The sequence below is a fragment of the Myotis brandtii genome, unplaced genomic scaffold (genome assembly GCF_000412655.1).
Source record: "Myotis brandtii unplaced genomic scaffold, ASM41265v1 scaffold920, whole genome shotgun sequence".
Taxonomy (NCBI): Eukaryota; Metazoa; Chordata; class Mammalia; order Chiroptera; family Vespertilionidae; genus Myotis; species Myotis brandtii.
Genome location: NW_005371792.1, coordinates 252,780 through 269,707, shown reverse-complemented (window position 1 = coordinate 269,707; position 16,928 = coordinate 252,780). Strand labels below are relative to the sequence as shown.

Below are 16,928 nucleotides of genomic sequence, written 5' to 3'. Positions count from 1 at the left end.
GCCCCCTGCTGGGAATTGAGCCCACAACCTGGGCATGTGCTCATGATGAATCAAACCTGGGACCCTTCAGTCCCCAGGCCGGCGCTCTATCCACTGAGCCATACTGGCTAGGGCTCTTCTATACATTTGAGAGGGCAGCTAGCATGTTGAGTTTGGCTCTCAGTAAAAGTAAAGTAGACTTTGAATTAGGATGTTAGCGAGTCTGTAGATCCATCTCTTATAAGGAATAGGTGGAGTTGGCTCATTGACCTCATAGCTGTTTTTGAGCATGTTGATTGCCATTGAGTAAAGGAATTAGATCCTTACTTTTTCTTGTACCAAAAACCAAAGCTAGCATCAGAGAGTGGCAGTTTTTTTCCAAATATAAAGAGAAACTTCTATCAAGTATAGCTAATCAAAAAATGTACATATTTGTAGGGATATTATAACTATTGAAGGGTATGTCATCCTATCTAGTTGCATGTTTTGATTGTTCCTTTTGGTAAAGATATGAAAATATTTTTAAAAATATGAAGAAGTATATATTGTTGTAATGATCATAAACATCTTATGAAGTATACTTGGTAGTTGAAGAGGAACTTTTAATCTCTCTCACCTACTTGCAATTTCTCTTTTTTCTTTGATGTGCTTTATACATCACTGAAATGTTTAGCAATTCTTTCCATAATCAAAAGCAGTCTTTGACACTCTAGAAACTGATATTTTCTCAAATCTCTACTCTGAGCTTTGTCACTGTAGGTTTTAAAACTGTTCATTGCCTGCTTAAATGTTGTCATAGTATACTTTGATTTTATCCTCACTGGTTTATTTGTAATATTTACATATTTATAAAGTCCCACAGTGCTGAGAACCCTGAACTTTTGGATGAGATTTATAATAGAAAAGCTGTTTTACTGATGACGATGACTGTGGTTTTATACTGTAGTCCTGTCTGTGAAAAACAAGCTTTGTTTGCCCTATGCAAGTCTGTAAAAGATAATGGATTAGAACCTCGCCTCATAAAAAAGGTACATGTGGATGAATATTTTTTATTATAATCTTCCTTGGGTGACTTTTAAACAAAAGTTAAACTAGAATTTTAAAGTGGCACTTACAAAAGACTTAGAGACAGTTTTATTTTTTAATAATCTGTTTGAAAAATAGTGTATTTATTTGTATACCTTATTATTATTTCTTGCATTCAATTCAAGAACATTTCACAGGTATTCATTAAACTAACAAGGGTGAATGACCTGTTGTCATGCAGACCAGGCCTTCTGTAATAGCATTTATTGACTGAAACACAGAGAGAACAGCAGTAGTGAGTGTTCTGCCTGGTTGATTCTGGGGCAGGGCATTGGGATCTAGCAGAGTCAGGCATGAAATTTTAGAACTTTTAAGTTGCATGATTAGGAAAGGAAGACCAGGGTCTAGCCTTGCAGTTTCATCAGCACAGTGTTGTAGAATGTTCATTCCTGACTTGATCCACTACCTCAGCATTCATGGTTTGGGAAGTTCCAAGCCCTTCCAGTGTAGATTTTTATATGATGAACGAGTGACAGCTCAGTAGCCTGCTATCCCATTCAGCATCCTGACAACCTGGTTTCCATGGAGCTTTGCAGTAGGACAACTTGTGGGTAATCAGTCTTAGACAAGTTAACCTTTTACTTCTCAGGATTAAGATAAGTTGCTTTAAAAAAATATATAATTGCATCACCTAATTATTATTGTAAGTGGAATATAGTGTTTAGTATTTTCTCATTTGGGTTTAGGACTGAGAAGAAGAATTATTTTACTTTAGACCCGGGGTGAGGAACTTCTGCCCCATGGGCCATATAAGGCCCATGAAATCATTTGGTCTGGCCCTACCAAGGCATGAGGTGTGAGTGAATTGATTGTTTGACCAAATATAGCAGGCCAATTTTTAAGTTGATAATTTTGTATGGCCCGTGATGATGTTATAAATATCCAAATGGCCCTTGGCAGAAAAAGATTCCCCATTCCTGCTTTAGACCTTCCCTTGGAATATAATTAAATGTTTAAAATTTCAACTTTTTCTGTTTTTATTAACATTTATTAAGAACTTGCTATGTGCCAGGCATGGTGCTAATTATATTAAGTACATTTTTCTTATTTAGTCTTGCTGAAGTGGATACTTTTATTATCCCCATCTTAGAGATGAGTAAATCAAGATATAGAAAAGTTAAATGAATGCTTAAAGTTATACTGTTAGTAAATATTAACAAGGATTTAAATAACATTGGTTTGCTATTTTCTTAAAGCATTGACTTCTTTTTTATTTGTATAGGTTTTAGAAAAAGTTTCTGAAACTTTTGGATATAGACATTTAGAAGACTTCATGGCTTCTCACTTGGATTATCTGGTTTTGGAATGGCTAAATCTTCAAGATACTGAACACAGCTTATCTGCTTTCCCTTTTATTTTGTTAAACTACACAAACATTGGGGATTTCTATAGGTAGGTTTACATGTGAACTATGTTTACCTTAAAATTAGGTGACTGTTTGGCAATCCCAGCCCTTCTCCCCTAACCCCCCATTCTCTAGCCCCCCCATGTACAGATGTGGGAGGTTTATAGTATGAGAAGCAGGACAGCTTATTTTAATGAAAGTGTATTGAAGGGAATCCCTGGACTTTGGATCTGGTCCTAGCTGTGCCAGTTACCAGCTATGTGACTTTAGACAAGCCATGTAGGGACTTGATTAAGCCATTCGTTGGGGCTTGATTTTTTTAATCTGTAAATTAAGAGAGTTACACAAGGAGATCTTAATGTTTTTTTCAGCTTAAACATTTGGTAATCTTTTCTATGAAAAGTGAAAGATAAACTAATAGTGACTGGTTATTTCTGCCTTGTTTTTGTTTTCTGTTGTGTGACTGTAGGACATTTAGTCATTATTTCTATTTTAATGTAAAAGTACTTATTTTGCTAACTCTAACTGTAGAGAAGAAAATTTTGAAGATGGAAAGGTTTGAAACAACTATAGAGTAATGTGTACATAGGATGATGGGAAGACTGTTCATTATTGTTTAGTGGTCCTTATTCAGTTTGGCAATAATATTCACATTTATTCTTTGAATTTATAAGTTGCTTTCACATTTCATTTTACAATCATCTACATATATATAAATAAAGCCTAATATGCAAAGTGTCCCCTCGGGAGTTCAACTGACCAGAGTTTGATCGCTCGCTATGATGTGTGCTGACCACCAGGGGGTGCTGCGGAACGAAAGAAGGCCCTTGCTGGCAACCAGAAGACCCCGATTGGCCCTGATCACACGAATTTTGTGCACTGGGCCTCTAGTTTTATATGCAGAAGTAAACATAAATTTAATTTCTACTTTTTTTTATCATAGAATTAGGATAGTATATTCTATGATCTCTATTCTTTTTAATGTGACTACTTAAAATGTACTTAACTTCATTTTTCCATTTATAAAATTACAGTAAGAATGCTTCAGATAGATAAAATAGTATTCTAATATTTATTTAAAGAATTTTATGAACTATAATAAAAATTTTACTTTGAAAAGTTATATATAATACATTTTTTAAATTTTTTATGTTTTAGATCTTGTTATAAAGTTTTGATTCCACACCTGGTGATCAGAAGTGATTTTGATGAGGTGAAATCCATTGCTAATCACATTCAGAAGGATTGGAAGTGTCTTCTAATAGACTGTTTTCCAAAGATTCTTGTTAATATTCTTCCTTACTTTGCCTATGAGAGTATAGGAGACAGTGGGATGGCACAGCAAAGAGAGACTGCTACCAAAGTTTATGATATGCTTAAAGATGAAAACTTACTAGGAAAACAGGTATGACTTCAACTTTTACTTACATTTTATCCCCTAATTGATCTGAGATGTAACTTTAAAATTTTAAGCCTCTTTATCTATGAAGTTAAACTTAATATGTGGAAATCACTATCTAGCATAGACAGTCCATGAATTGTTGTGGTAGTGTTCTCTCCTTTTGATTGGCTTTTTAAAAAAATATGCTTTTATTGATGTTTTTAGAGAGAGAGGTAGGGAGATATAGAGATAGAAACTTAGATTAGAGATGAAATATCAACAATCAGCTGCCTCTGCATGCCCCTACTGGGGATCGAACCCGAAACTTGGGCATGTGCCGTGACAGGAAATCAAACCAGGGACCTTTTGGTTCATGGTCAACGCTCAACAACTGAGCTACACCAGCTGGGTTTGATTGGCTTTTAAATGAAATGTTTTTAATCAGATATTTAAAAAAATAACTTTTGAATAATTTTTTTTTCTTTTTAAAATTTATTATAATTTGCAGTAATAATAAATGCAAGTTAAGTTCAAGCAATACTGAACAATGTATAGAAGAATCTTCCTATTTCCTTTTTAATCTCATTAAACCTCTCACTTTTCAAGGAAAAATACAACCCCAAATTTCCATACCCTCCTCTTCCTTGTTTCCACAACTACCTTCTGACATATGGTATCATTTACTTAGGAATTAATGTTCATTGTTTTTTTGTGTTTTTTTTTAAAATATATATATTTTATTGATTTTTTACAGAGAGGAAGGGAGAGGGATAGAGAGTTAGAAACATCGATGAGAGAGAAACATCGACCAGCTGCCTCCTGCACACCCCCTAACTGGGGATGTGCCCGCAACCAAGGTACATGCCCTTGACCGGAATCGAACCCGGAACCTTTGGCTCTATCCACTGAGCCAAACCGGCCAGGGCTGTTCATTGTTTTTTATAATCATCTCTACTATAAGTACTATGAAGGTAGAATTTTTCTTTCTTGCTGATGCATCCTAACCATTTAGTATATATATATAAAATATTCATTTTTTGATATAAGATGTACTCAAGTAAAAAAGGATCTAACAATTTTTGATTTACAGTATTTTACATAAATTCAAAATTATTTGAGGCAACTTATCTTAAAACACATATACAGGGTGTGGCAAAAGTAGGGTTACAGTTGTTCTTACGGAAAATAGTACAGTAATTAAATAATAATACAAGAATAAACTGTTTCATGTACTCACAGCTGTATCCTACTTTTGTCCCACTAGTAATCTTTTTTTAAGATAAAAGATGATTGGTCAGTTCAGTTTTTTTTTTTCAGTGCAAGTAATGGTGACTAACCAAATTTGGTTAACATAAGAATTATAATTGGATGAACTTTGAGAGGGTTTTTTTTTTTTTTTTGGTTGCCCAGTTATCTATGTTGAACCAAGAAATGGAACAGCAAGACTCAAAGTTACTTAGGTAGACCATTGCCAGTCAGGTGGTTGTAAGTCTAGTCTGGTGACAAATGTGACAGTCAGAGCAGAATGTTGGCACACCGGAGGTAATGGAATTTATGAGGGACACTCTGTCTCTACCCACTCCCACCCAATCTCCTAGCTTAGACTTCTGAGCAGGCCTGATCTTACTAGTCTCTTTATGTATTCAGACCAAACGATAGCAGTTTTCAGTCAGAATTAGTCTAGGAGGGAAAAGTTATGACATTAAATCTTGATATCTTAGCTTCTTGGTAAAAGAAATATACTAAAATTCTTGTTAGTCTCAATTTAGCATGAAGTTGTCATCAGTTATTTTTTCTTTGTTTCTCTAATTTGTGCTTTATCTGAATCAGTCTTATAGATTCTTTTTTTTTGTGTCAGTAAGTGTTGGTACAACTATTATGTCTTTGCATCTTCTAAAACTGTTAATTGTTGAAAGCCTAAAATCTTTACCGTGAGATTGTTTAGCTATATCTAGACATCTGAACAATTTATATATACTAAAGCTAAGATTACCTATCTGGTTTATTAGAGAATCAAGTGAAATTAGTGAAGTTAGTTAGGATCTTATGTGCAAGGAAACATTCATTAATTTTCCCTCATTTTTTTGTAATATTTTTTTATTGATTTTTAGAAAGAAAGGAAGTGAGAGGGACAGAGAGATAGAAACATTGATGAGAGAGACACATCATTTGTCTGCCTCCTGCACGCCCCCTACTTGGGATCAAGCCCCCAAGTGCCCTGACTGGAATTACACATCATTTGTCTGCCTCCTGCACGCCCCCTACTTGAGCATCAACCCATGAACCAAGAGGTCCATGGCATCGAACCAGGACCTCTTGGTTCATGGGTTGATGCTCAACCACTGAACCACACTGGCCATGCTTCATCTGGTGTTAATTAGATTGGCCAATTTGTCCTTACTCATTATAGATACACTTTGAAATGAAGCTGTATTTTTATAAGGGCTGAAACCTTGGAAATGATGATGTGGACAATTGATATGTAAGCCAGAGGGAAGGGATAGGATTTTTACATTAGGTTTCTTGTCACATTAAAAAATATTTCTGTTATATTAGGAAATATTTTCAAACCTCCTTGTGTATCAAATAAATCAGCCATTTGCCCTGTAGTTCAAAGCACTATAATTCTTTATTTGGAGAGCTAATAAATTCATCCTCAAGACTTTCACAGTTTTCATACATTTGGCTGAGGTGCAAGGTAGCAGACCCATGAGGTAGAGAATTTATGCTCTTTGTAAGGCTACCTATAGTAGGAAGTGATTGACAAAGAGTTTGCTCCTGTTGGGTTTTAGTCTATTGTTGATGATGAAGTGTAGGTAGCAACTAGCTTCAGAATTTGGGATATCAACCAAGGGAGAAGTCATGCAGGGAACAAAGAGATGATTATTGCTAGTCACTGAGACTTTTTACTAGTAAAGTTTTCTTAGTGAAATAGCAGTCCCAAATAAGAGTAAAATGCAGATTGAGGAGCAGTACATATTAGTGGGGAATTTAGTTGTCAAGGAAATGATTAGATTGAGCAATTTAATGTAGACCTGAAGGCTTCATCAATTAAAATGATTATTTTTAAAAATATATATATTTTTATTGATTTGAGAGATAAAGGGAGACGGAGAGAGAGATAGAAACATCAATGATGAGAGAGAATCATCAATCGGCTGCCTCCTGCACACCCCACACTGAGGACTGAACCTGCAACCTGTGCATATGCCCTGACCAGGAGTCCAACTGTGACCTCCTGGTTCATAGGTCGACTCTCAACCACTGAGCCATGCCAGCTGGACTAAAATGATTCTTTAAAATTAAGGGGTCATATTAAGGGAGTCTTGTTTGGTGCGGTTTCTTTACTTTCCTCTCAGTTTATAAGTTGGCTGCGTAGCAGAAAAAAATGGAGTTAGGTGTATGTCTTGCAGATAGACCTTTGGTCACCTATTTCCTTCTATGGTCACTGGATAATATTGGAAATGAGGCAATAACATGAGCCCCTTGAGCTGTCTTAAAGGTCATAGACATAAAAACTTAATTAATTTTATGTCCTTGCAGATTGACCATTTATTCATTACTAATTTACCAGAGATTGTGGTAGAGTTACTGATGACATTACATGAACCTGGGACTGCTGGTGCCAACCAAAGCACTGACCTCTGTGACTTTTCAGGGTATGGGTATTTTATTTTAATTTATTTTTAAATTAAATTTAATTTTTTCCATCATATATTTATCAGGGTATGGGTATTTTAGACTTAGAGAATTAGCTGCAACTTCAGAAGTTTATTGGCAAATGTATTGGTTGACACCTTCAATTGTCTATTTCAGTTTTTAGGAACATACTCTGCTTTTAAATTATTTCTTTAAAAATGACTTCCTTTGAATTGAAGTAATTACCTATCTGCTTCTACTGTAGCCTTGCTGCAATTACTGTTCTTTCTAATTGACCTGTTTGTTTGCAAATTCAGTGAGCTTTTTTCTTCATTGTTTCTGTAGTATTTGAGCATTGTGCCATTGGTTGTCTCTTCAAATTTTCTTCCTTATGACACTTTATTTTATGTTCTCCTCTCCTTATCTATGACTTGCGTTTTTAGATCACCTTTTCTTTATCACCCTTCTTAGGTATCAGAATATTACTATACTACAATTTAATTTGGACGTGTAAACCCACTTGGTTGTACATGAATGTTAGTTATCTTCCCAGCTTGATTTTGCAAACGGCTGGAAAGCATCCTTTATTTTTTTGGTATGCCCTATAGTGCTAGGCATATTAAATAATAATACCACCTACCAGAGTGTGTGTGTGTGTGTGTGTGTGTGTGTGTGTGTGTGTATATATAATTTCATGTGATACAGATAATGTTTGATTGCTGTGTCTTAAATAGTATTCTGTTTATAGTACTAGCAGAGATCTTTAATTCAGACCTGAAGTAGAATGAGTGACATTAAACCTCTTTTGTGGGATCACCATTAACTTCATAAAAGATTTTTTAAGCAAATCATTTAAAAACTGATTAAATCCTAGAAGGTAAAGGTATGTAAATACTCTGGTTGATGAATATAGACTGTGATATGTCATTTTATTAGAAGTAGTTTTCAGTAGAGAAATAATTTTTTAATTTGAGGTTATTATAATCTAAATTTTTATTCTGGAATTTCACTGGTCGTCAACAAGTCTATTTTTTCTTGATTAGTTTGTTCTGAAAATGATGACTCTTTTCCTATAACTCTTAGGGATTTGGATCCTGCTCCTAATCCACCTCATTTTCCATCGCATGTGATTAAAGCAACATTTGCCTATATCAGCAGTTGCCATAAAACCAAGTTTAAAAGCATTTTAGAAATTCTTTCCAAAAGCCCTGTAAGTATACATTAGTAGTATAGTAACTGAGACGAGAATTCCTTTGTTTTCAGCCAGAAAATCTATATACGTACATTGTAAGGAGAAAAAAAGTAAACAAATGGAAAATTCAACTGAATAAATTAAGAAGAAAAACAGTTATTTACAAGTTTATATCTTGGTATTTTACTTGTCAGTATTAATTGAATTGTGTCACATATGAGGGCTGAATTTTTTTATTACATTTTAGTCATATATTGGCTCAGAATTTTTTTAAAAAAATGCTATAATTTTTAAAAAATACGTTTTTATTGATTTCAGAGAGAGGAAGGGATAGGAACATTAAAAATGAGAGAGAATCATTGATCAGCTGCCTTCTGCATGCCCCCTACTGGGCATCAAGCCTGCAACCTGGGCATGTGCCTGGACTGGGAATCGAACCGTGACCTTCTGGTCGATGCTAACCACTGAGCCATACCAGCTTGGCAAATATGCTATTTAATTATAGTGTATGAAAATTAAATAAATTGACAATAGTTGTTTATGTTTAAGATAGTAATTTTCTTAATGTAATATTTTGCATTTGATATCAGACCCAAAACTAAATTTTGTAATTTTGAGTACAAAATGTACTTATTATACCACAGTATATATGATTTGACAAGTTTTTACTAAAATGTATCTTTATTTTCTAGGATTCCTATCAGAAAATTCTTTTAGCCATATGTGAACAAGCCACAGAAACAAATAATGTTTATAAAAAGCACAGAATTCTTAAAATATATCACCTGTTTGTTAGTTTATTACTGAAAGATATAAAAACTGGCTTAGGAGGAGCTTGGGCCTTCGTTCTTCGAGATGTTATTTATACTTTGATTCACTATATCAACAAAAGGTAAATAATATATATAGACCAAGATTGAAGTATTTTTCTACCCTGTTATCTTAATTGAAAATTTATATGCTGGTAAGAGGTAGACACCAGAGTATTGTTTCCTGAATTTATATCTATCTGGTTTTTTAAAAAATAAATTGCATTACTACTTCTCCAAACCTTAAGTACTAGAAATCTTAATTTTTAATGGTCTTCAACATTTTAAAATAAAAATTCTAATTTTAGGTGGCTTGAAATATATATGTTACCATAGCAGTTCTGGTCACCAATTCCAATGTGTGTGTGGGGGTGGGAGGGGGTTGCCGGGGAGGTTTTTCACACATGTCCAAGGAATTCTCCAGACCCAGCTGCTGTCTTACAATTTAACTCAATGTTGATGAGACAGTGTCAGATCCCAGAGGTTAAAGCAGGGGTCCTCAAACTTTTTAAACAGGGGGCCAGTTCACTGTCCCTCAGACCGTTGGAGGGCCGGACTATAGTTTTAAAAAAAACTATGAACAAATTCTTATGCACACTGCACATATCTTATTTTGAAGTAAAAAACCAAAACGGGAACAAATACAATATTTGTATTTGCATGTGGCCCGCGGGCCGTAGTTTGAGGACCCCTGGTAAAGGCTCTCAGTTCTATAAGATTTCCTCCCCTTACCCCCCACCCCAATCACATGCCAGTGATAAATCCAGGTTATCATCTGTGCCTCTGACCACCTGGCTGTAGATTATAGGTTCTAATGACCCCACCTGCCTTGTGTCTGAGTAGTTTGCTCAATTGGCTCATAGAACTTGAGAAACCCCTTTACTCACTAGATTACCAGTTTTTTTTTTGTAAAAGAGGATATAACTCAGGATCAGCCAGTCGAATTTGATGCAGAGCACTTCCATTAGTGCTGGGCCTGGGGCCAGTTAGCAAGGGGCATGGGGCATGCTAATGCCAGATGTGTTTTTTAGGGTTTGTGAACCTTTGAGAGATGTTAGGAAAGGTTACAGCATGATGCAAGACAGGCCATTTGTATTGAAAAGCCACTGGAAGTGGCTTGGGTGGGCTGCAAGTTGGGTGGGTTAGGACCTCAGGCAATCACCGGGAGGTAGGGACTGGGGAGAGGACATGGATGGAGACTCAGCAAAGGAACAGTGGCCTCTGCCAGCACTTCTGTATAGGAGAAAACTGCCCCTTCAATCCTATCCCTAAAACCAGATAATTCAGTTCTTCCCAGTATGTCCCTGGTACCTTTAAGTGGGACTCCTAGGATTCCATCAGCCCTTTGTCTTACAATCTCCACTGATTTTCACAGTCAGGAGTTACGGGGACTTCTCTTCCTGGCACTGTGACCTTGGACTGGGGACCTGGTGTGGGTCTGCAACTCCTTGCTCTTCTGCAGTGGAAATGTCCTTCCCGATTTTTAACCCCCACATATGGGTCCACACCTTATGTGGACCAGCTGGTTCCGGTCTTCATCCTTCCTACCTGTCTGAATATGGCTTCATTTATATCCTTATTTGTAGGACTTCTGTTGAGCTAGAACTCAGGCAGTTCTGAATTATGGTTGTTCCATAGTTTAGTTTTAATTTTGATGTGGTTGTGGGAGGATGCCAGTATCACCTTTTTGTATGCTGTCATCTTGACCCCATTTTTAAAAATTATGTTGCCTTTTTGTCATTGAGCTCTAGCAGTTCTTTATATAGTCCTGGGTTTGACTTTTTTTTTTGTTATTGTTGAAGGCTACAGTAGTCCATTTGCTTCATGAGTTTATTCAACTATTTTTACAGAGAATGTATTCCTTGTATATGTGGTCACTGAAGACTGTTCTTAACTTGTGTTCAGGTAGTGTTTTGATGGAGATTTCCTTGAATACCCGGAACCAGAAAAAGAGAGAGAGAAAAACCTTTTGTAGTTTTTGTAGATTAGCAGATAGAACTCTCCCTCAGCCCTTAGCCAGGCTTTCACTGAGCCTAGGGATTAGCCCAAAGTGAAAGCTTATGGTCTTCAAAGGTAGTTTTTGAGCAAGCATCTTACCTTGGGCATGTGTGTGGCTTCCTAAATTCCCCAAATATATGGTGAATCTGAGTGCTCTAATATCCCAAGGAAGCTCTCTCCCCAATTCTCCCTCCTAGGCAATCAGTTGTATGTGTCAACAATAATCTTTGGTCCCAGGCAGCTGTGGGCTGTTGGCTAGCTTAATGTTTTCAAGCAATGCCCACAGCTTTTCCAGCCTTCAAATATCTCTCAGACAGGTTTAGAACAGACATACACAGTAATATGTGAATGAGGTCTGCTCTGCTTTCTGGAGAACTAAGGACCAGTTGGGGAATGCAGTTTTCAAGACTGTGGCCAACCTGGGGAGAGGGTGGGACAGGGCAACTAAAATCACCAAAGAGCTTTGCTGCAGTTTTTAGGTTGCCTTTTTCTTGGTGAAGAGTTTGATTGCTGTAAACCTTTGACTGTTTATAAGAGTTCTAACAAAGTACTGAAATTCTTTTTTTAAAAATTGGCTGTTTGATACAAATGGTTTTTATTTTATACTATTCTTGGAGATCTTTTCATGACAAGCTGTAGAGCTGCTACATTCTTTTTAAAAAAAAATATTTTATTGATTTTAGAGAGAAAGGGAGAGAGAGAGATAGAAACATCACTGGTGGGAGAGAATAATTGATGGGCTACCTCCCGCAAACCTCCTACTGAGGATTGAGCCCACAACCCGGGCATGTGCCCTTGACCAGAATCGAACCCAGGACCCTTCAGTCCGCAGTCCAATGCTCTATCTGCTGAGCCAAACTGGCTAGGGCACTGCTGCATTCCTTATTAAACTTTTTTAAAATTTATTTTAAAATTACAGTTTATAGACAATATTACATTAGTTTCACATAGTACAATGTAGTGATTGGACATTTATAAATATACTATAAAGGGTTTATAATATACTACATAAATTACTAAATATAATATTACAATTAAATATACTACAAAAGGTTTACAATATACTAGTAAAGGTAATGCAGTATTATTGACTATATTTCCTATGCTGCACCTTACATCATCATGACTTTTTATAACTGGAAATCTGTATGTCCTAATTCCTTTCACCTTTTCACCCATTCCTCTATTATCCATTCCATCTGGCCACCACCAATTTGTTCTCTGTATCTATGAGTTTGTTTCTGTTAGTGGGAATTTTAAATTGGTGCAGCTACAATGGAAAACAGTGTGGAGGTTCCTTAAAAAATTCAAAATAGAAATGCCTTATGATCCTGCAATTCCACTTCTGAATATCTGAAAAAATCCAAAACAGTAATTTGAAAAGATATATCCATCCCTATATTCATTACAGCATTATTTCCAATAGCCAAGATATAGAAACAACCTAAGTGCCCACCAATAGATGACTAGACAAAGACAGTGTGGAGTACACACACACACACACACACACACACACACACACACACACAGGAACCTTACTCAGCTGTAAAAAAGAATGAAATCTTGCTATTTGTGACAACATAGATGAACCTAGAGGGTATTATACTAAGTGAAATAAGTCAGACAGAAGAAGACAAATATATGATTTCACTTATATGTGAAATCTAACAAATGAACAAATAAAACAGAAACAAACTCATAGTTCTTGTTTTTCAGTGTCTCAGGAGAGATTGGAGCTGCCTACTCCACCATTTTTCTGATGCCACTTCTCTTTTTTGGTTTAAGGATTTGGATATGAAAGTGGCTTTTATGTTAAGCCATAACATAATTTGAGCTGCTGACTAAAAATGACGATAGAATGAGTTTATATCAAACTAGTTGCCTAGAACTTAACTGTTTCCCCCCCCATAACAGGCCTTCTCGTTTTATGGATGTGTCATTGCGTAGCTTCTCCCTTTGTTGTGATCTGTTAAGCCACATTTGCCGCACTGCAGTGACTTGCTGTAAGGATGCTTTAGAAAATCATCTTCATGTTATTGTTGGTACACTGATACCCCTTGTGGATAGTCAGATGGAAATTCAGGAGCAGGTAATTTCATAAACCATTTTCTAAATGATATTTGAATTACATGTATAAATTATTCTTTAAAGGAGCTGAATATTTCATGTTTACTTGGTATAATTCTTAATTTTAATGAAAATCCTATATAATAAAAGGCTAATATGCAAATCAACTGAATGATGAAATGACTGGTCGCTATGACGTTCACTGACCATCAGGGGGCAGACGCTCACCACAGGAGCTGCCCCTTGGTGGTCAGTGCGCTCCCACAGGGGGAGCGCCACTCAGCCAGAAGCCGGGGTCACAGCAGTCAGACACCCCCCGAGGGCTCCCGGACTGCGAGAGGGTGCAGGCCTGGTAGAGGGACCCCGCCCCCCCCAAGTGCATGAATTTCGTGCACTAGGCCTCTAGTTACTTATATAAAATGTTTCTGTAATATTGGCATTTTTATACTTCAGGGCCCATCCTGTAGAAATACTTCAATGGTTTGTTGAATTATTTGACAGCACTTTAATGGTTTATTGAATTACTTTAAAGCATGGAAATAGCTGGGTTCCTTAGAAGTAATTAGGATAGTTTATCTGAATTAGGTTAGCAAAGTTGTTATTTATTACAATGGGTTTGGTTATTTTACTTTAAACTATAATTAAGTCATTTGTCCCCTTTCATTTTTTTTTTTAAATTATGTTTAGGTATTGGACTTGTTGAAATACTTAGTGATAGATAACAAGGACAATGAAAACCTCTATATGATGATTAAACTTTTAGATCCTTTTCCCGACCATATTGTCTTTAAGGATTTGCGTATTACTCAACAGAAAATCAAGTACAGTAGAGGACCCTTTTCACTCTTGGAGGTAATAATTATTCCATCATCTAACTATTTTATATTAGAAAGGATAGACAGTAGTACCTTTTGAAAACCTATAATGCTTTAAATGTGAAAAACTGAATGTTTTTAAAAAATTATGATAAAAATATAGCATGAGAACAAACCTCTAAAATAAAAACTGAATCTTAATATATCCTCTTGCATTGCAATGAAAGTATAAATATGAAAGTTTTTTTGTAAACATTTAATTTAAATGTTGATGAGATATAACATATGCTTGATTTTCATATGCATAAACTCTATTTTTTAAAAAAATTTTGTTTTATTGCTTAAAATATTACAAAGAGTAGTACATATGTCTCCTTTTCTTCCCCCTTGACCTTCTCCCGGCCTCCCCTACCCCCCAGTGTCTTGTGTCTATTGGTTATGCTTATATGCATGCATACAAGTCCTTCAGTTAATCTCTTACCCACCCCCCCAACCCTCCCTGGCCTTCCCGCTGTAGTTTGACAGTCTGTTTGATGCTGCTCTGCCTCTGTATCTATTTTTGTTCATTAGTTTAGAATGGTCTTTATTATCCATAAATGAGTGAGATCATGTGGTATTTTTCTTTCATTGACTGGCTTATTTCACTTAGCATAATGCTCCCAGTTCTATTCATGCTGTTGCAAATGATAAGAATTCCTTCTTTTTACAGCAGCATAGTATTCCATGTGCATAAACTCTATTAATATCTCAAAATTACTGCCTGATTCTTTGAGGGACAATTTAATGTTTGAATTAAAGAGTTTTCCAAATTGTAGTTCTGTCTTAATCTTTATAAACTTCAAAAGTATGTCCAGATACATTTTTCCTTATAAATCTCATTATAATTTAAAAATGATGCTCTGTATTTTGCTATATATCAATATGAAAATATAGGTAAATATATTAAGGTCTAAAACTAGTTACAGTACTAAGTGAATAGAAATTTAAGCTTTCTTTTCCAATTGAGTATGCTATAATCTTGCAATCTAACTGTTATATCGTGAGGGAATCTATTAGAACTTAAATTAAAACATTATAGGGTTTGAAATAGAGGAAACAATTTACTTCTAACTTGTTTGGTAGTAATAGTGAGATGAGTCAGTGTCTATAAAAGGCACTTACTAATTTTTTTTTTCAAGCTTTATTTCACAGACTTAACCAATACATGTCAAAAGCAATTCCATTTTTAACAAATTTTCTCTTTTAGGAAATTAACCATTTTCTCTCAGTAAGTGTTTATGATGCACTTCCATTGACAAGGCTTGAAGGATTGAAGGATCTTCGAAGACAGCTAGAACAACATAAAGATCAGATGGTGGAGCTCATGAGAGCCTCTCAAGGTACTAATTTTAATGACGTGGGTTATTTGTACCTATTCTTTTTTGAAAGAATCTTTTATAAATTCTTGCTGTTGGTTTAATTGCCGTGGACTTAGATTCTCATCATTTAGTTCAGACTTTCATCAGTTCTCATCTAACTATAAAAGACTTCCTAATGGTCTTCTGACCTTTAACTACTCCCACTTTATCCATCCTCTACACCTCTGCCAGAATGACTTTCTAAACCCAAATATGATCATGTTATTTCATTGTTTAAAAAAGGTTAACTCTCCCTAGCTGGTTTGGCTCAGTGGATAGAGTGTCGGCCTGTGGACTGAATGTTCCCGGGTTCAATTCCAGTCAAGGGCACATGCCCAGGTTGCGAGCTCGATCCCCAGTGGGGGCATGCAGGAGGCAGCCGATCAATTATTCTCTCAGCATTGATGTTTCCATCTCTCCCTATCCCTTCCTCTCTGAAATCAATACAAAAAATATATTTCTTTAAAAAAAGCGGTTAACTTCCTGCTGCCTAAAAGAGACATGAATTTTTAGAGCCAGGCATAAAAGGTGTGTCTGCCTACTACTCCAATTTCTTTCTTTTCTTTTTTTTTTTTTGGTCTAAAACTTCTATACTAATTAAAGACAAATATGCTAATTGACCATACCTTTGCTACGCCCAAGCCACGCCCACCAGCCAATCAGAGTGACTATGCAAATTAATCCAATCAAGGTGGCGGCTGGCAGCCACGGAGCTGGAGCAAGTAGGAGGCTTGGTTGCCCTGACGATGGAGGAAGCCAAGCTTCCCGCCTGCTCTGGCTGGCTGTGGCCTACGCAAAAGGCAACAAAGTTTCAATTATAGAAGCTAAATAAATCCCAGATACCTGCTTCCAGCCAGCCTCCACTGGGAGCTTGGGTTGCTGGGGGCTGTGGCCAGCATGCAAACAGCCATCATCCCCTCACCCAGGCTGGCCAGGAACCCCAGCAGGACCCTCCACCCTGAAGGGGGTGTGCCCAGTCTGAAAACGGCCCTCAGCCCCTCACCCAGGCTAGCCAGGCACCCCAGTGGGACCCCACCCTGATCTGGGATACCCTTCAGGGCAAACCAGCTGGCCCCCACCCATGCACCAGGCCTCTATCCTATATAATTAAAGGGTAATATGCAAATTGACCCTAACAGCAGAGCGACTGGGAATGACTGGTCACTATGACACACACTGACCACCAGGGGACAGACGCTCAATGCAGGAGCTTCCCCCTG

General features: G+C 36.5%; 1 protein-coding gene across 1 annotated transcript in view; it reads left to right on the top strand.

Annotated features, from left to right (window-relative positions):
- The window catches only part of ATM (ATM serine/threonine kinase), a 128,643-nt gene that overhangs the window by 47,042 nt on the left and 64,673 nt on the right, over positions 1-16,928 (top strand). The window contains exons 24-32 of the mRNA XM_014532886.1: positions 834-1,007; positions 2,288-2,457; positions 3,569-3,815; positions 7,335-7,450; positions 8,514-8,640; positions 9,315-9,514; positions 13,344-13,518; positions 14,184-14,348; positions 15,558-15,690. Of these exons, the coding sequence (XP_014388372.1) occupies positions 834-1,007; positions 2,288-2,457; positions 3,569-3,815; positions 7,335-7,450; positions 8,514-8,640; positions 9,315-9,514; positions 13,344-13,518; positions 14,184-14,348; positions 15,558-15,690 (1,507 nt within the window). The remainder of the gene's footprint in view (positions 1-833; positions 1,008-2,287; positions 2,458-3,568; positions 3,816-7,334; positions 7,451-8,513; positions 8,641-9,314; positions 9,515-13,343; positions 13,519-14,183; positions 14,349-15,557; positions 15,691-16,928) is intronic.